The sequence below is a fragment of the Vidua macroura genome, chromosome 16 (genome assembly GCF_024509145.1).
Source record: "Vidua macroura isolate BioBank_ID:100142 chromosome 16, ASM2450914v1, whole genome shotgun sequence".
Lineage (NCBI taxonomy): Eukaryota > Metazoa > Chordata > Aves > Passeriformes > Viduidae > Vidua > Vidua macroura.
In genome coordinates, this window is record NC_071586.1 from 3269074 (window position 1) to 3288818 (window position 19745).

At 46.0% G+C, this 19745-nt stretch overlaps 1 protein-coding gene across 6 annotated transcripts; it reads right to left on the reverse strand.

Annotated features, from left to right (window-relative positions):
- Window positions 1-330: 330 nt before the first annotated feature.
- On the reverse strand, window positions 331-13784 carry MPG (N-methylpurine DNA glycosylase). Of its 6 annotated transcripts, none has more exons than XM_053991598.1 (6): window positions 13728-13784; window positions 13300-13403; window positions 9754-9881; window positions 8938-9163; window positions 5710-5914; window positions 331-851 (listed from the first exon to the last, which is right to left on the reverse strand). In XM_053991598.1, exons 4-6 carry the CDS (start codon window positions 9157-9159, stop codon window positions 457-459), a joined length of 822 nt encoding a protein of 273 aa, XP_053847573.1. In that variant the 5' UTR covers window positions 9160-9163; window positions 9754-9881; window positions 13300-13403; window positions 13728-13784; the 3' UTR covers window positions 331-456. The 6 variants fall into 6 exon arrangements, with proteins under 6 accessions (XP_053847573.1, XP_053847574.1, XP_053847570.1 ...); XM_053991599.1 differs by lacking the exon at window positions 13728-13784 and adding an exon at window positions 13489-13680 and having other exon boundaries at window positions 9754-9878; XM_053991595.1 differs by lacking the exon at window positions 13728-13784 and adding an exon at window positions 13489-13680.
- Between the last annotated feature and the right edge of the window lie 5961 nt (window positions 13785-19745).

Sequence of the window (19745 nt, forward strand, 5' to 3'; positions counted from 1 at the left end):
CTGTCTTCTCTATCCCCTCCCCTGAGGTAGCTGCAGACAACAGTAAGATCCTCCCTTTACATCCTTCTCTCCCAGCTCCCATCCTTTCAGTCTGCTCTGCTGCCACCCAATTTTTTAACTGTTTCCCTGCAGCACTGGCCTCTACTGAGGGCTGAAGTGATGGGAGCAGCCCAGAGCTGTGACCCTTCTCCTCTCACCCACCCTAATTAAGCTTGGATCCCTTGGCAAGGGAGAAAGTGGCTTTCAGTGTCCAAAGTGTCCAAAACCAGCCTCAGTTCTGGCTGGGAGGCCCATACCAGTCTCCTGCAAATAAAGCTCCCCCTTGCCCCATTCATTGTGACAAAGTACATTTATTGTTAAAAACCCCCCAAGCCCCTCTATCTGCCCTGATGCAGCTTGAGGCCACTGTACAGAGCACAGCTCAAGTCCTGGTCCCCGGGACACTTGCAAGACTTGTCAGCTGCCAGGTGAGTGTCCTCTTGCTGCCATCTCTCTCTCTATTTTCTTGTCTACAACACTCACAAATCTGTTTCCTCGTAAATAAAACCTGAGTGGTTTCTGTGCCCACTCTCCCCTGTTGCCAATGCCAATCCTGGTGGTGGCCACCACGTCCTGCTCCCCCGGCGGGTCCTGTCCAGGCACCATCCAGATGGCAGCATCCTGAGTCAGGTCCCTTTGGTCAAAAGCCTTGTCGATGCCAAAAGCCTGGCAGAGCTTGGAGGGCCCATTGCAGAGCTGCCAGTCCTTGAGCAGCCGGGTGGGTGCTTTCCTGGAGGCCCTGCGCAGCTCCCTCATGGCATCCAAGCCCTGCAGAGGCTCCAAGGAACGCAGCAGCACTGCAGCCCCTTCTCCTGTGCAGAACAAGAGCTGGGTGTTAGTATGGGGCTGGTTTTTGGGAATGTCTCACCTTTCAGCCCACTGCCAGCAGCACTTCAGCTCTGAGCCCGTGGCTCAGTCTGAAAGAAGAGGGAATGGCCTGGTGCACCCAACCATGGGGCCTGTCCTTTGCCCCCTTCCCTCCTCCAACTCTCCAGTGTCCTGTAGCTCTGTGCCCTTCATTCTGCAGTGCTGACTTGCTCTTCCCAGCTCCACCTGATGTTGCTAAGTCTGGCTGCTGCTCCAAGGCTTGCCAGAGGGCAAGAGCTTTTTCTTATGTCAGCACAATGTTCAGGAATAAATATACATCTGGTTCAGTTTTGGCAGAGGTATCCAAAGCTCTGCTCCCAAACCCAGTGCATTTTTAATAAACTGATTACAAGAACTCCAGCTAACAAAGGTGAGGAGGAATGAGTCTGGATGCTGCCAGCAGAAAGAGGCAGCTTGCAGAGTGAGGCTGGACAAAGAGAAACCTGGCAAGGAGCTGCAGGCACTGGGAGCACACACTGCTGAGGGAGCCTGGGCTGGTACCAATCCAAACTCCCTCTGGAGGTGTATCAGCGGGGATGAGCATGGCCTTGGGTCACGGCACAGCTCCAACAGAGTGTGATTTGGACACATGTGCCAGAGAAGCTCTCCCAAGGCAGGGACCTGGGCAGGACAGGGCTGCACAGTCTGGTTTGGGATGCACAGCCCTGGGAACAGCACTTATCAGAGACTTTTCTATGACAAAAACTGAACAAAACTGACAAATTCTTTTCTCAAATGTGATTTGCCACCGTCAGAAGCCTTAGGTCTCTTTTCCTCCCAGCTGTTGCAGGCAGGTGACAGCAAAGCAAAAATGCAGCTCCTGAATTCCCTGTCAGACAAGGATCTCCAGCCTAAGTGGGACAGAAACCTTTCCCAGGTATTTTCCAGTGGCCAGCAGAGGCCCAGGTCTCCTCCTGCCCCTGAGTGGGTGAGGAGAGCACTGGCACAGGGCCTGTGTGCAGCCCCACACATCTCCCCTTGTGCTGGCCACCCACAGCTTTCCTCCCACCAGCATCTGCACAGTGCTGCTCCCCAGAGTCCCCTCTCCCTCTCCAGCCTCAAACATCTGGAGCCATGCTCATGCCTGGCAAAAGCTCTTTTTGTAGGCACTGGCAGATCCCTAAGGACCTGTGATTTCCTAAAATAGACCCCCTCTCGTATTTTGTACAAATCCCACACTAAATTACCCCTCTGGGCTCCCAGTGAGGTCCTGGTTCCTGGCTCTCTGAGGTGTGCCTGCTGCCCTGACTACAGCTCGGTGAAGCCAACAGCCTGAATTCCAACAGCTGTCAGCAATCTGTTCCCAGGCACTCCCTTCTCCAAGGAGGGGGATTTATGCTAATCTGGCAGCCAAAAGCCGCTTCCCCGGCCTAACAATGATTTGGAGCTCAAAGGTCATTTCAGATTTTTAAGAACATGTTCCATGTCCTAATTCTGCTTTTTATTAATGCACAAAGAAACATCCTTCCCATCATGTTGCTGCCTCCCTTGCCAGGAACAACTGCAGGATTCTGAGCAATCTCTCATTACACTGCTTGCTTTCACCCATCTCATCTGGAAGTGGAAACTGGTCACACTTGAATTGAACCGAGTCCTTGGGATTTCACATGAAGAGAGACAAGCACTTGGAAAACTGCAGGTGCTCCCAGAGCAGCACTGAGCCCAGCCAGGGGGAATTTCTGTCTCTGGCTGCTCTTTCTACATTTCCAGCTGGAAGTCTCCAGGCTCTTTCTAGCTGTGGGCAACATACATCCCACTCTGCCCAGAGAGCAGCCTTGGGAAGAGGTGAAGAGAGCAGACAGGACAAGAGTGCAGGGATACCATGATGAGCCCCTCACACCTCTGGGTCCTCCTGAGCAAACTTCCACATTAGAAGTTTAATTTTAATTCCCAAAGAGTGGCTGAATCAACTCCAGAGTGCTTCATCCTGGCTTCCTCCCCCTCCCAGCCTGCAGCATTTCACTCTCATGGGTCGCCTGAGTTCAGCATCTGCCCAATGTGCACATACCAGCAGCAGCAGGGCCAGCTGGGGATGCTGAGTATTTCTCTCTCCTGTTAAGAGTCACTCCATATAATGAGCAGCATTCAGGGCTAAAAGCTGGGATCTAACAACACTGCAGAGGCCAATTCTCTCCCTGAGCAGCTAGAAATCATGACATGACAGTGGAGTCCCACATCCCCACAGTGCAGCTTCCTGCTCCTTCTCTGAAACAGCTTTTGGCCACTGGAGAGAAGAGAATTTTCTCCTCCATTCACCCACCTGACTCAGTGCTCCCCAATACTTCCTTCAAAATCCTAGTCTAGGAGCTGAAAGTTAGGGAGAAGTCCCTGCAATGTGACCCTGGGCTGAGCATCACCAGGCTCTTGATTTTACAAGCTATTCTTTCAGATCTGGCAGCAAAACACAGACCTTGTCAAATTCCAGAGAAACAGATCACAGCTAAGTCAAAGAAAGGCATCACTGGCATTTATCCTCTTCCTGAGGCAAGGGAAGCCCCACATCTCTCTTAACTCTAGGGAAAGCTCTTAGTACTGAGATTACTGTGCAGCTCAGGATATACTGTAGGATTCATGCACAGTAAAAGACTTTGGCTGTATGTTTTCTATAAGCTCTTCTCCTCTACCACCCATGATTTCTCCAAATGTAGTGATGCCTGCTGTGGCTTCAGGCAGTTGCAGTATTTCACTCAGTGATGGGAGGACCTCTCACAGTAAAATTCCCCATGATGTAGCTTTATCTCAGTTGATGTGTATGGAGATTTCCCCTTCCTCACTGACAAAGAATACTGGAGCCTCATCTCATTATGGTTTTATGAACACAGGGCTGTGGGTGACACGCTCCTCCCATCTCTGAGCGATACTGGAGCCTGAACCTCAGCAATAAAGAGAGAAGGTTTATTCCACCTGGAGTCAGAGGCTGTGAGGCTGTGTATCAAAACAAGTGATCCCTAAAGAGTCAGAGCTCCACTGCTTCAGAGGATACACTTGTCTCTTGGAGCCGTTTGCCTTCAGAGCATGCTATGAAGAAGGACCAAACTATGCCACAATAAATGTTTTTTGTTTTTCTGCCAGGGTTTCTTTGTGTTTTTTCACAGCCAGAGTCAAAATAAAGTTTTGAAGGTCTATCCCATATCCAGAGAATGAAATGCTTTTTTGCCTTCTACCCAGGTGCCACCATGAAGATGACTCCCTCGATCCTTCCCTCAGACTAAACCACAGCACAATAAACAACTCCTTCTCCCTCTAACTGGAGAAAAACATCTCGGGTGTGATTCCTCCCCAGATTCTTTCTTCCAACACTTCTGCACGTGGGCAAATACACAGAAGGGGCAGCTCCAGTTTGTGTAGCTGCATCAGTGATGCACACCATGCACAGCCATGGTACTGACTGCAGTGCTCTGACAAAGCTGGCAGTGCCAGCTCTGCCTGGTGTCACTCACGTGTGACAGGATGATGGGGAGGGAGTTTGTAACAAAAAATCCAATGAATTCCATTACCACAGGGAGCCCTTTAACTGCTTTGCTACAAAACTAAAACAAGGTATATAAGGAAAATTTTCCCGAAGTGTGTATTTCAAAGAAATCTTTCTAGAATTCAAAGGCTAAACATCTATTTTTTTTTAAATAAAAAGAATTATTCTTAATATTTTAATCACCAAGAATCCCATCCTGACAAATGAACCATGTGCTTTCATAATCTCAACAGATTTGGCAGAGCCAATGTAATGAAATTCACATGTGTTCATCCACCAGACTCCAGACCCTCAGTTGCAAAGTCAGGCTCTTCCTCCACACTATAACGTGGCACTGTTTTTCTGCTTGGCTTCTGTCCAGAGGCCAAAACCTGAGCATTAATGGCCACAGTTACATTTGCTTTCCACTTAGGAATACATAAGCTTTTTAACCTTTATCATTGAAACAGTGAAAAAGAAAGTTAATTGGGTTTGAGATTTTTTCTAACAGAATGAGTAGTTACCTAGGAAACATTTGCTGCCATTTCAAGGTGTCTAATTAAACCAGAGGTTCATTGCAAGGCAAATACTGTCATTCTTACAGAACAGGAAAAAGAAGGAAGTTTTCAGTAACGCTTGTTAAGAGTCTTGAAATGTGGAAGGAAAGTTTCAGTAAATTACAGAATAATTTAATTGGAGCTTGATTATTTTTTCTTGAGAATAATAAAAGAAGATGGAAGATTCTGTAACAATCTGGGTATTTTGATTTGGGTGAGGGTTTTTTTTGGCTTTTAGATACAGCTAGACAGCTAAAATGCTCCTACTGACTCCTTGCTTAAGCTTAGGACATCTCAGACTTTTTGTTTTCTCCAACATTTCATTCATTTCACTCTGAAGATAAAGGTAGGAGACAGAGGAGTTTCCTGCCATGGCAACAGACACCAAGATTTAGGCTGTCATTATTGACTCCAACTTTTTCTCTACATCACCACTTTTGAGGAACAAGGTTTACTGAATCATATGACTGAGGCAGCAGCCCAGTCATCAAAACTGAAAGCTCCATCCTATCCAGATTCTCCCTCATTTCTCAATCTTTGTGTGCCCAAACAGCTCCCACAGCTCCCAGCTGGGACAAACTGGGCAGCTGGAGGTGGGCCCTGCCTGCTGTGCTGTCTGCCCACAGGTACACCCTGATCACAGTGGCGAAGCCCAGGTTCCAACGGAAGATGGGGACAGCAAGTCACTGACATCAGAGGGCCCACAGAGAGCTCACAAGTGACTTGCAGCACCACTGTAGCTTGAAATGTCAGCCCCATCCTGCTGGCATTCCATCTCTTTCAGCCTCAGCTTACCTTGGCTGGAAACATTCATGCAGAAATAAATCCCGTAGATCTGATACACGTACAGAGTTCCTGGTTTCATGAACATTGCTGCGTTCCGTTGTGTTTGCTTCCCACCTTTTGAGTGGGAAGCTTCATCTTCCCCACCCAGATAAGCTTCTGTTTCAACAATCCTGCCCCAGAGCTCTCTGCCATCAGGAAGTTTGCGAACTAAAATCTGAAAGAGAGGTCAGAGTGCATCAGTTACCAGCCCTCAGTACAAAATAACCACAGCAAGAGCTGTGGAAACAGAGAAGTTGGAAAGAAAGGACCTGATGGTATTAAATTCTCTCCAGTTAGCAGTTTATAAGCTAACACCAACTTTGCAGCTTCCACAGCCCAGTACAAGGAGTTCCCACCTGTCACTCACCCCACCAAATGCCTGGAGTGTGTAGATGAGGCAGTATGAAACAGAATCAATTTATGATCCTACATATGCTAAAGCCCATGGAGTTGCTTTTGCGGTTATTTTCTGTATTCTCCACTCCAACCCATCAGGTTTAAGGCAAAAATCACTGCTAATATCAACCTTGAAGCATCATGAATGTATTATCTTTAGATCAGAAGAAATATGAGAGTGGCACAATTAAGTAACTGCTATGATTAGACAGTCTCCCTCCCTGGAGATGTTTCAAAGCAGTCCCAATCCCAAATCACAGAGATAATCAGCTCTAGAGAGGGCATCAATGCTATTTCAGTATTTTCTGCACCACAGAGAAAGGCAGTGCAGGAGAGATGGGAATTGGCTTCAGGCAGACAACAACAGATCTTTGTTATTACAGTGTGTTCTTGCTGCTGGTACCTCCTTAAATAAAACAAAGCAGATGCAGGGGAAACAAAACATGACAGACAAAAAGATTCTTTTTAAAAATAAAAAACACACTAAACTTTGTATAAAGGAATTTGTGGTTTGACCTGATTTCTAAACTTTGTGCTTTATTTAATGTGTATGAAATACTGCAGCACAGTCTTGTTTGGGCACCAGCAATCATTTTAATTAAAACATTTCAATTATGCAGCTGTTCAAAAATGACCTTCAGAAAACAAAGCTTAATTCCTAGCAGATGTTTGTGCTGGATTGCTAATGCAGATATTGATCTGATCCATAATGGATGCTCCAGGAGCTGGTTTCCAAAGCTGCAGCTCCAGTATACCACAGTTTCCCTACAGCACTTGTCAAATTGTTGAAAATAATCTGTTTATTTATGTTTATGGAAAAAAAAAAAAGCAGTGGTGTTCAGCAAGTGGGCTGGGAGCAGCCCAAAACCAGACCCATGTGGCCACATTTCTCCCTCAACATGATGAAATGCAATGGTAAGGTTATGGGTTTAAATGCATCCAGGCATTTCCCTGTCTTCAGACACACCAAATACTCTGTTTAATAAAAAAATTCAAAAATTGTGATAATTCCCAACATAGTAAGCCATTTCATAAAGGTTATTTTTCTCACTGAGGATGTACCTTGATGTTATGGCAGTTCCCTCTGAAAGGCCATTCAGTCATGTATCTTTTTTGTTTCCAAGAACTCGGGTATCATGAAGGTAAGCAAGATTAATATACCAGATTGCCTCCAAAATTTGGTAGAATGAAAGTAATGAAGGAAACACTAAATTACATTTATGAGATAATAGGGTGGATCATGGGAGATTGGGGGTTATACTTTAAAGAAAATGTAAAATTAAGGTAGAAATCACATGGTTTGGAATACAAGGCCTAAATAGGAAAAATACAGAATTAGGACTCAAAAATCATCTGCCAGAGTAACTGAATGCATGAGGGTGATGGAGCCATTAAGACAACAAAAATGTATCAGTAATGGGAGACTTCAGGCATCCTCAGACAGACCAGGACATGTGCAATGTTTGCTTAGACACCATCAAATGTTGTGCGGAGCGAGGAATCAGGAACATCATGAGAAAAGACTCAGTTCTCAGATCTGGAGCAAAATACAAAGTCTTTTCCAAAGACTTACTCCTGAAAAACAACTCGGTATCATGACCGTGAAGGATAAAGTTCAGAGTCTTTTCACAAGCATTAAAGTCCAAGAATAATCTACCAGAGCTCTGCCTACCAGCAAAAAGAGGAAACTACGTAAAGTGAGGGAGCTTGTTGGGAAGAACTTCAGAGGCAGCCAAAGGTTAAGGTCTGAAAGGCAAGCCTCTAGCAGGATGTCTGCAAAGATAGCAACACATGTGGAGTATCACAAAGAGGTGAAGGCAGACCAGAAAGAAACCCAGCAGGGCTAAAAGGCAGAGCAAAGGCGTCACTTACAAGCAAGATATCCTTAGAAAATAAAAAAAGGCTGGATGCAGCAAAACAGGCCAAAACCAACAGTTTGTGGAACAAATTCCTGAAGTTATCTAAAGCCATGAGAACCCAGAGAGTCTGCTCACCCTGCAGACAATAAAGGTATAAAAAAGACTCAGAGAAGATAAGACCATAGCAGTGAAACTGAACACACATTTTGCAGTTGAGTTTAGAAGGTCCCAGACTGGAACTTTTTATAGGGAAAACACTAAGGGAACTCCCTCCCCTGGAAACAGCCAGAGAGTTTTTGAAGGACTCACTAAGCAGAAGAGTCATCTCCACCACTCTGATTTCCAAAGGCTTTCAGCAAGGTCCAAAGACTCCTCAAAGTTTATGCAATGGGCTAAGGGAGCAGTCCTTGCATGAGCAGGTCATGACTTGGAAACTCAGAAACAAAAGATAGGAATAGCAATATCTGGAGTGAAGAAAGCTTAATTGTGGGACTGTGCAATCCTTAGCATAACAAGACAGTAAAATGGAGGCAAAGAAGATGTTGCTGACTGCAGAGCATTGCTTTCCACTGGGCTAAGCAAGAAACAAAAACAAGTGAAAGCAATTGCTGAAAGGAAGATAATGGGCCTGAAACAGCCTTCAAACCACAAGCAGCTAAGCACATTTTAGTAAATAGAAAAAAGGGAGGAAAACTCCACCAAAAAATCCCAATTAAAAATGTGACAGACTAAATCTGAAAAATTACTCCTCCGACTTCATCTAGAATAGATTCTGCTACTGGTCTTTAAATTCCACTGCACTTAGCAAAAGAAGGAATGCGAGCTGTATTCCTAAAATAGCCAAGCCCGGGAGTCAAATGGCAAAAAAAGAATTTCATCCTTTTACACCAAGTTATTAGCTAGCACAAAATCCAGTACAAGAATGTCATTGCTCATGTCTTACCTGCCCCAGAAAGGACTTGGCCAGACTAACACAGGGCTGGTTGAAAAAATCTTCTTGTAGCTGAGGAGAATTTTTTTTCTCTATTGCAAAATATTTGCTGCTTTTTGGAGAAGGATCTGCTCCAGGTGTAGTGTTCAGCTGCTCCACGGCATTGATCTGAGGGAAGCTGCTGGTGTTTTGAAGAGTACTTAACTGAGCCAACAGCTTTCTTTTTCTTGGCATAGTTCTAGAAAATGGATATAAGTATCATTAGGATTATAAAGCTTATTTAAAAACAACTTACTTCCACAAACTTCTGCTTTTACACATCTCTGTACAACAATGAATCTGAAAGCTACGACTACATGGACAACCTATGCAAACTGCAGCAGCAGGTGACAGATTTAGCTGTGTTTGCACCAGGCTGGGCAAATATTGGGCTCTACTGATGAGCAAACAGAAAACAGTTTGAGTATTCATCTTTTAAGGACTGTGGATAAAAGCAACTCTGCTCCACTAAGCATTGAAAATAAGTTTGCTGTTAGGCTAGAAAATTCAGAAAGTAAAAGCAAAGATAAATCAGTACTCTGTACTTTTTACTTAAAGCTAACAAAATCTTTTAAGTAGAAAGAAAAAACAAAAACTAAGCACTTCAAAAAATGTGCTGCCTCAGAAAGCCCACGGAAGCTGTGTATCAATCATTTTCAAAGGTAATGTAACTGGATCGGAATCTAAACCTCCACAGGAAATTTAGAGATGCCCTATTCACAGTCACAAACTTGTTTACTGTGCTGTAGAAGTGCCTGTGTTAAATCTCCCAAAAATGATTCAACTTACCAGAAAGATTCAAGCTACTGTTCCAGCCAACAGCATCATGTGCAATTGTTCTCCTGGTTTGTCACCACTTTCCATGTGAACTCCAAAAAACTGGTGTTTCGTTTCCAGTGCTGCAGTCCTTACACCTGCTGAACGGGTACAAGCATTTATTCACTGGATAAAGTGCTTTGAAACAGTTCAAGAGATTCTGGAGATCTGATGGAGATGTGATACCAAGAGTGCACCATTAGATCAAACTCCAGAATAATTTGCAGTTTTCTGTTGGTCCAGAAAAAGCCCATCTCCCAGATGGGCAGTGCTGGAGATGCTCTTAAGCCTTTTCCTATACTGAATACACAGAAAGCTGAAACCAAACTTTTAAAATGCCCCCATGTGCACTAAATTTGGAAAGTGGCAGCCTCAAAAAAAGGACTTTTACAAGAGAATGCAAAGACACCAATTCTAAATGGGACCCCATGTAGATGTAAGGGTACAACATCATACAGATTTAGAAATGGAGAAAGAATCCTATAGTGAACCTGGAAGGAAGTATATACATAAGTAATTAGCTGTTGTCATTCATTTGTCACCAGATCATCAGCATTTAAGAATTACTACAAAAACTTTCAACATCAAAACCAATCTTTATCTTGGTCTGATGGTTCTCACAATGAAGTTCCACCAGCAACAGTTTATTTTCACTACAGTGAAATTCAGCATTGCTACAATCTGAATCACCAGTGCCAACTCCCCAACAGTGCTATGTTTCACTTCAGAAGAATCCAGACACAAACATATAAAAATAGGTAGGAAAAAAAAAATCAAATCACATTGCATGACTGGCAGAGAGGTAGGATGGTTTTATTTTTTTTCTCAGCACCTAATTCTTTATTGCAATAATTCAATGGTGTTAGAGACTTGCCACAGAACCACCAGCTCCATGCCAGCTACTCTGCTCTGAACTGTGGCTTTTAGCTGGTGGGAATTCTTAAAAATTTTGTCAGAACTCACCAGCCTGCCTCAGACAGAGCTGTCTGGTGGCCTGGGCAAATGAGTCCTGTCTCAGAGAAAGAGCAGCAGGAAGGAAGGGCCAGAGGAGGAACACCTCACCATTTCAGAATGACCCTCTGAAACACTCAGTCAAGGCAGCACTTCCCACTGAAGACAATACCTCCAGTCTCCTCTGACAGTATTAACTGGAACTTCCAGCTCATCAGCCACACATAAAGCCATGCTGCAAACATGGCTGACTCGAGTGGAGCATTAACTCATTTGGTAATTTGTGCTCTTATGGAATGCGACATCAGGAACAGGATCTGAGCTGCCTGGCACCTACTGCACTTCCAATTAAATCATTCCTAAAAGCTGCAAGTACTCCTATTGACACGTTACAGCAGCAGCCTCAGGGCATCTGTAACTTCACTGCTGTGGGCTGATCCTTGACACATCTCAGCGTCTTCAATAGGAACAGCAGCAGGGAATTGCCTTGTAGCCAGGAGAAATGGGTCAGGACAGAAACATGAGTGCAGAGTGAGGGGCTGCAACACCAGCTTAGAAACCCGGGAAAAACCCCCACATTCTGGGCTCTGTCTCTCTGCTTGTTCATAGAAAGATCTGGAACACAAAGCTCTGTGCCTCAAAGCCTATCTACGCTTTCTGGAAAGGATGTTGCTTGTAAATACAAATCTCTTCTTGCCCAAGAAAAATCACACTGTAGAAGGCAACACATACCACGGATCCAAGCCCTGTGCATTTGGGAAGCAAGAGACTCAACTTGCTCTTCATTTCTATCTAGATTTTCCTGCTTGTATAATAAACAAATCCTACTCCTGGGCCTCAAATAATGAGCCATGGGTTTAATCACTTTTTACTAATCCTGCTGTAACCAAATTAACTACAAGTTGTTAAGCACATCTGGTAAAAGCATACAAAAAAAAAAAAGAGTATGGAAGTCAGAAAAAGAAGATCAAGAGCTGAATCAGCACAAGTGCCTGGAGTGTTCAGGACTGCTGGGCTAATCTCAGGCAAGTGGCTCAGAAGCCTGAAAGCCAGAACTGGAGAGACACTGCAAATCTGTGCAAAACCCAGCTCAGCAGGAGATACACCCTGTACTCAAGGCACAACAGAGTCTACAGAAGATTCTTTAATCCTTCTAACAAGACTGCATTTGCAGGCATTTCCTTAGGTATTTAACGAGTTGTCATGAAAAGAAGGGGGGAAAAAAATATATATCCCACCAGCCATTTGCATGTACTTTTGGCTCTCAGGTCCAGATACCTGCAAAACCTTCCTCAGGTACATCAATTTTTCTGACTGAATAATGAAGAGGAGTACATAAAACACTGCCAGTTCTAGAGAGACAATTCCTTACAGCAATTCCCAGTTGTACAGATTTTAAGTGGGAACAAATGCTAGGTCAGTGCTGGGTCAGACCAAAGGATACCTCTCCCTGTATCCTGTTCTCCAGCCCAGGTCAAGAGCAGGAGCCTGGGGAAGAACAGGATAAACATCCAGTGCTCCTCCACACATCCTCCATGTCTCTGGACTGGACCCTTCTCAGCCTTCCCTGAACCTAAGCCAGCCAAAGGGAGACCTGACCAAGAAAGAAAACTTCATAGAATTATTTAGTACTGCTCACTCATTTGTGTGGGGAATTTGCACTGCTCCCCACCCACCTGCACTTCACCACCCTCAGCTCTCCTTCCCACCTTCAGTAAGGCAAAGCCAGCTGGAAACACTGATTTTCCATGTCATCTACAAAGCATCCCTGCAGCACCCCAACGGTGACCTCCAGCCACCAGGAGAGCTGCCCATTTACTCACATCCTCTTTGCTGTCTTTGCAACAACTGTCTATTTATGACAGGGGAACTCCCTTATTACGTCCAGGGTGCTCAGGTAAAGGGCTCCTGCTTAAAACCTTCCTGAAATCTGAGTACAGACTCTGAGCCACACCTCAACATGCTTATTTAGACCTACAGAAAATTCTAGCATTTTTTTAAGGCGTAACTTTTAAGCCCATGACACTTATGCAGCTCTCCAATAATCCTACTTTGCTACATTTTCTATTAATTCACTTGTTGGTGGTCAAACTTCCAGGTCTGCAGTCCTTGGATTTCCCCTAGAACCCTCTTCAAAAATTAGTGACACATTTGCTGCTGAAACCATCAGCAGCAACACTGTCCTTGGGGGCTGCATCTGGTTTGGTAGTTTATTCCTGCCTGTTTCTGCCAGTTTAGCAACTTATTCCTGCCTGTTATTCCTGTCTTTTTTGTTCCATAACCTCTTAAACAGACATTTTAAAGCAGATCCTTCAATGAGTTCTCAGCATGAACGACGTCTCTCTGCCTTTCCTGTCTAGTCTACCCTATTAGTGACCAGAAGTAAGTTAATAATGTATAGTTTTCTGGACAACAGTGTGAGAAGCAGGAAAAAAAAAAAAAAAATTGAAAAAAGACTGCAGGCATGAGCTAATATAACCATCGAGTCAATTTCTCCACAGACAGATTCTGACAGCACGTGCAATCCTAATACCGCAAAAATATGCCAAAAGGGATGCTTTTATTCACCTTACTAAGTGCTGGGGATCTCATTTCCTTGCAATTCAAGTCCTCGCCCCTACTCCCTTACCGGGCATCTTGAGCTTTTTTGGGATGAAACCTAACTCATCCTTCTGTAAAGAATAAAGAAGGTAACAACGAGCAATGACGAAAAACAAACAAACAACAACAAAAAAAAAGCTTTCTCAGCAGAATTACATTTCGGTTGAGGACACTCGTGATTTGGAGCGGAATCCAGGGCTGCAGCGGGGGGCGCGCCCGGCAGTGCTGGGCAAGGCCGGCCGGGCCCGTTCGGGCGCTGCCAGCGCCGTGGCCGCGGCTGAGCCCCAGGAATCCGAGCTCCCTCCTCCGCCCGCCCCGGCCATTCCCTGCAGCTCCGGGTCGCTCCCGGTCGCTCCGGGCCGTTCCCGGCCATTCCCGGGCTCCCCCTCACGCACCTGCCGGGCCCGTTCCCGCCGCGGGCGGGCGCGCGCAGCCCCTGCCGCGGCCCCGCGGAAACCCCGCAGCTGCCGTGAGGGGCGGGCCGGGGCGCTGCGAGAGGCGCGGCCGTGAGGGGGAAGAGCCGCTGGCCGCGCGGCGTGAGCTGCGGCCCCGAGTTACAGATTCTTCTTCCTCAGGGGTGTCTCGTCGTGCGTGTTGCTTTCTGGAGCACAGACCCTCTGTAAAACAGCGCTTGAACTCTCGCTGGTTTTCAGCATCCACTGCTCGGTCTTTCACGTTAATCATTAATTCATCAATACAAAGACTGAAAGAACTGGGGGTGTTCAGCCTGGGTTGGAGAAGGCACGCAGAGACCTTAGAGCCCCTTCCAGTGGCTAAAAGGCCTTCAAGAGAGCTGGAGAGAGACTTTGGATAAAGGCCTGGAGTGTCAGGAAAAGGGGGAATGGCTTCAGACTGACAAAGGGGATATTGGGAAGGAATTGTTCCCTGTGAAGGTGGGGAGGCCCTGGCACAGGGTGCCCAGAGAAGCTGTGGCTGCCCCTGGATCCCTGGAAGTATCTAAGGCCAGGTTGGACAGGACCTGGAATAACGGGAGGTGTCCCTGCCCATTTCAGGGCGTGGAACTGAGTGATCTTTAAGGTCCCTTCCAACCCAAATTATTTTGTGGTTCTACTCCAGAAAGGCATGAACACGCATTCTGATGAACATGCATGGTCACAAGCTGGCTCTACAGAGAGCTGCATTAATTACTCCCTCAGTTCCCCGAATAACAAGTGTCTGGCCTGCAGAAAAAATTCCTGGCTTCAGCTTTTATCCAGATGGAGCATATGGCAAAAATGGGGGCAAAATACAATTTTTCCTCACAACATTCTGTGGACATGCAGCTGGGGCCATTGATTCATAAACAAGTGTTTGCACAAAGGGTATGAGGGAAAGTCTGATGAATCCAAGTGGGTTTACTCCCATTTGTGTAATAAAATACTCATATCAGGGTAGCACCAGCTAGGATCCAGTGATGCAGAGAATAGGCATTTACTGCCTACCCCTTTTGTGAATTTGGAAAGGAGAAGGATAAATTACTATAATTTCAGGGGACATTGACAGCTTTGGAGGTGCAGCCAGGAGTATGAGTAGCTAAAGTTTCTTATGAAGGCAGAAATAGGAACCAGATAAATTGAGAATGGAGTCATGCTTAAATGTGGGTAGGGCAGAGGAAAAACTCTGACATTCCTGTAAACCATGAATGGAGCCCAGCATTTCCAAATGTTACTATTCCAGTTTAATAAGAAGGTGTAAAAAAATACCTAAACAAACCATGAACAGAGCAAACACAGAGTCTGTTACACAATTTTCATTCTTTTTGACCATGAAAAAGCAGCTGATATACTTTGGAACCCAAAGCAACTTCCAAGAATTCACTGAAAAGCCCTTAAATCATTGTAAAGCATAATAGCACTGCTACTGTAACTGTGTAAAAAAAAAAAAAGGAAAGGAAACATGGATAAATCTTAAAGGTATTGATACTGGAGATCTCTCTATGATGTTTTAGTTAAAACAGATAAAAATAAGCTCACAAGTGTAGCAGCGCATAGCAGCGGTGACGCGATCGTGATCCAGGGGAGCCACCACCGACAGCAGGGAAAACAGATGAGAAAAGTTTTTTTTGTGTAGTACAAGAGTCCATTTTATTCCCCCCACCCCGTGCTGGGGGGAGCAAGGCCAGAGCTGTGCCACTCCTTGTGTCCCCTCGGGGACTCCCGGCTCGCTCCGGCACAGCGAACGGCGGGGGACACTCTCCCGTGCCTCGGGAGGTCGGGAGGGCAGCTCAGGCTTTTGGCCTTGCGGGATGAGACAGTTGCGATGATGGTGGAAGTAAGGAGTAGACTCCAGGGGTAAAGGCCAGGTTTATTAAGGAGAGCTCCAAAGAGATATGCAACCCATGGGAACCAGCCAACTGAAGCGCTGGACTGGGGTGTGCAGCACAATATAAACGGGGGTGGAAACATGGGGGGACATCACCCACCCACCCATGGGAGTGTTCGGGGGAGTGGAAAGTGGGGAGACAGACACATGGGGAATTCAATAGGGGAAGTGGGAAGGAGGGACCCCTGGTCCCTGTCCAGTCACTTGATGCCCTTTGTGGAAGGTTCTGGATGAGTGGGATGGGGAATCGAGTGATGGACAAGGCACCAGGGAGGGGACAGGGGAATGACCCAGCAAACTGGGCGGGGATTGACATCAGGGAAGGAGGAGGGGATTGACAAACAAGGAAAGGGGTAGTTCAGGGTAAAACCATGGGGGAAATGGGGGTAAAGGGATGAACCATAACAAAACTGGTACAAAACATGAAACTTAAAAACACAATACAACAGGGCAGAGGCCCGAGAGCCCGAGCGAAGCCCAGAGAGCCCGAGAGCCTTATCTAAAGTTTTGCATGCCATCTATACCAGACTCTGTACGCTGGAAAAGCAAAAATGGCTAACAATCTCTTGTTACAAGGTCTTTTAAGACCAAGCTATCCAATTAAGAAAGGACACCTAGATTATTTTCCTTTTTAACCCAATAACTGATCCCTTGAAGCCCGCAATGCGGACTTTTCTGCACATTTACAAGACATCACCCAAACCCATGAAGAAGGAAGAAGAAGGAGAACAACAACCTGCCTCCACCCTAAAACCTCCATCTTGTTCCCATCTACAACATACAAAAAATCCCAAAACCTAAATTTCTCACCCAAGTGACATGCCATACTACTCTCTATAATCTATTTCACACTTTTGTGGACTCTAGTCTTATCTTGAAGTCTTGGAAGCTTTCTCCATGAATGAGGGTCAAAGTCAGTGCTTCTCTGGGGGTCAGGACCCCTCAGAGCAGAGAGAGAAATATTCCCTGTGCCCTGGGTTCCCACATCAGGGAATTTTGGGGAGGGATCTGCAAATTTGTGGGAATTTGAGAATTTGAGAAGGCTTTGGGGTCCGGGCAGATCCAGGAGGGACCTCCTTGGAAGGTAGTCCCAGGAGTGTTACCAGATCATTACATGCCAGTGTAATGGTTTTATCAAATCATTGCAAGCCAGCACGAGTTGGAGCAGAGCTGTGGACAGCCTAAAGTTTTTCTGAAGGTAAGTTCAATTCTTCAAAGCATCATTGACTTGGGAAGCAGCAAGTGGTACCCACTGGAATTTGCAAATCACCCAAGGGTCTGAGCCAGTCTCCTCCAGTTGGTGACTGCACAAATGAACGAGACTACAAGCAACACAGTGCTGATGAGGAACATTTTCCACATGTGTTTGTGTGACCATTTCTATCAAACAAAGACATGGGAAATGTTAGTATATTGATTCTGTAAATACATAGTGCCTTCTCTTTTGAATTTACATAATATAATTTCAATTTTTATAAGACAAGAATAATAAATAAAAATGGATGGAAGGAATTTGCTTTTCCATATGTTTTTATTTCATGACACATTTATAACATTAACTTTATTAAGGATATTAAAATATGTAGACACAAGCCTTTCTCAAGGAATGAATCAACTGCTTGGTTTAAGTTTAGGGTCACTGCCTCTGAAAGCCAAAGAGAAATATGACATGAGGCAGGTAAAAAAAAACGTTAGGCCAGTATCAAGGGTTAACAGTCAATATTCAGCCATTGTGGCTTGTTTGGAATTTAAGTACTAGAAAGATTTAAGGGCTGAAATGCTTCTACCATAATTTCCGGAGCTGAAAATAAGAGCTTCGCCTCTTCACTAGGGAAGAATATCTTGATTTCCTGTCGCTGTGCCAACTCCGCTCAGATGCTTGGAGATATCCCGGCTTGCTCTGGCACTGTGGACAGTGGGGGCCACCTTCCAGTTCCCCGGGGGGTTAGGAGGGCAGCTTTGGGTTCGGCCTTGGACTGCAGGAGAGACTAAGACAACGAGGACAGAATAAAGGAGTGACTCTCGTTGGGGTTCAAAGTCCAGGTTTATTGGGATGCTCTTAGCTCCTTAGCCCAATGAAGAGCGCAGGACTGAGCTGCACAGCAACATTTAAACAGGGGAATGGTCTTCTTACCGACCAATGGGGAGGTAGAGGGGAGTGGTAACAGAGAGAATGGGCAGCAATGGGCACCAATAGGGGAAGTTGAGGGGAGGGGGCCCCAGTGCCTGGCCTATCACTCAATGCCCTTGATGGAACTTTCTGGATGGAGGGGAAGGACTGTCGAGTGACAGGCAGGCCCTGGGGTGGGGTTAGGGAATGACTCGGTGGATTTTGAGGTCTAGGGGTGGAGAAGAAACAGGACTGACGTTCAGGTGGGAGGAGGAAAGGAAGGGCAGAACCATTTGCATAGGGGTACAGTGTTGCAGCGTGCACTGAGCACGGCGTGCTGGGCAGTGGCGGGCCAGGGGAGCGACCGTCCCCCTGCGAGCTCTGCAATCCCAGTTATCGGCACGTTCGGCACAGGAACAGATGAAGACGACACGGGTCTTGGAGCAAACCAGAGTGTATTTATCAGATGGACAGGATGGAGCCCCAAGACCCCAAGACTGGACTGGGGGGGGGGGGCGATGAAGAGAAATTTTATACAGTAACTTAGGAGGAGTGGTGTAGGAAAGTGAACCAATGAGGATGGGGTAAGGGAGGAGTCTAAGGTGGGGCAAATAGTTTACAAACCTATCAGGGAAAACAGGGGAGGGGAATAACACAAAGTAACGAATGGGGTGGCGAGTATTACAAAACAGACACGGAACACTCTGGAAGAAGGGGTAGGGATATGGAGGATTGACAAGGAACATACTGGAGAAAGGGGTGGGGAAGGGGAGGACTGACAGCTTGGAATGGAGGGGGTTAGGGAAGGCCTTGGGAAGATTGGCAGCTTGGGAGAGGAGGGGATTAGGGAGGAGAACAAGGGGCAGACACGAATTTAAACAAAACACACTACAGCAGTACAGGACCAAGCCATTTGAGAAAATGGAACAACTTAAATAACACAATACAACAATTTCCGATACTTCTTGAAGAAACTGTGGTAGTTTTTCAAAAGTTTCTAGCTCTTTAAAATATGCGTCTACCAACCAATCTCCAGAAAATGCATTTTTCATCTTAGAGCTTTCACAAGGCATTACTGGAAGTACATTTGAACATGCTGCCTTTCTCAGAGTTTGTAGGAATCCCCTGTCCCCTCTGAGCACAGGGCGGGGCAATCCTACATGGACAAAGATAAAAGATGAAAGGTGTTCTTGTCCTCGGGACTAAATCCTGTTTATTATTAGGAGCCACCTCAGAGCCGGGCAACGCCTCGTGATAATAGAGGCTGAGGCTGAGGCGTCCAGAATAGAGAGAGAGTGAAGGTGTTGTCCAGGGGGGTTTTGAGCCCAGGGAAAAAGGGTGGGGTGAAACCAGGAAGCCACATCCAATGGGACACAGGTGAGAAGAGAGGGAGGGGGAGCAGGGCAGGGAGAGGCCACCACACCTGAGGCTTAGGGGGGAACGGAAAGGTGTGTGGAATAGGCCAATGTGACATAACTCCATAGTGCAACATAAAAACTACTCAGTGCAAATTCCCAATCACCCAGTGCAAAACAACAACTAAATAAGCTATTTAGTGCATCACAACAAGAGTTAAAGTCAGGGGCATAGCATAATTATAAACTGAACAGAAATCAGCATCTTTGTGGAGCCTTCCCGTCCTGAGGAGGCTGTAATCTGATCCTAAAACTCCTCCCATGGGACACCTGATAAAACTCCACGGCCCTGGGTCTGCTCTCTCTTGGCTCTCAGGCTCTCTGGGCTTCACTTGGGCTCTTGGGCGTCTGCCCCCTGCTCCCCCTGGCATGGGGTGGAGTGGGGGGAATAAAATGGACTCTCGTACTACACAAAAAAAACTTGTCTTGTCTGTTTTCCCTGCTGATGGTGGTGGCCTCCCTGGATCACGATCGCGTCACTGCTGCTAAGCGCTGCTACACACAAGAGTGAGGAATTCCTGGAGGGATGTTACCTGCTGGCTGCACAGATGTGTTTAGCTCCAGTC

Bases quoted from the DNA above. Each gene is read 5' to 3' on its own strand.
- MPG (XM_053991598.1), bottom strand. From the start codon at position 9,159: ATGCCAAGAAAAAGAAAGCTGTTGGCTCAGTTAAGTACTCTTCAAAAC. The intron at 5,915-8,937 runs GTAAGACATGAG...CCTCTCTTTCAG, and splicing joins CCAAGTCCTTTCTGGGGCAG to ATTTTAGTTCGCAAACTTCC. The intron at 852-5,709 runs GTAAGCTGAGGC...TGTTCTGCACAG, and splicing joins CATGAATGTTTCCAGCCAAG to GAGAAGGGGCTGCAGTGCTG.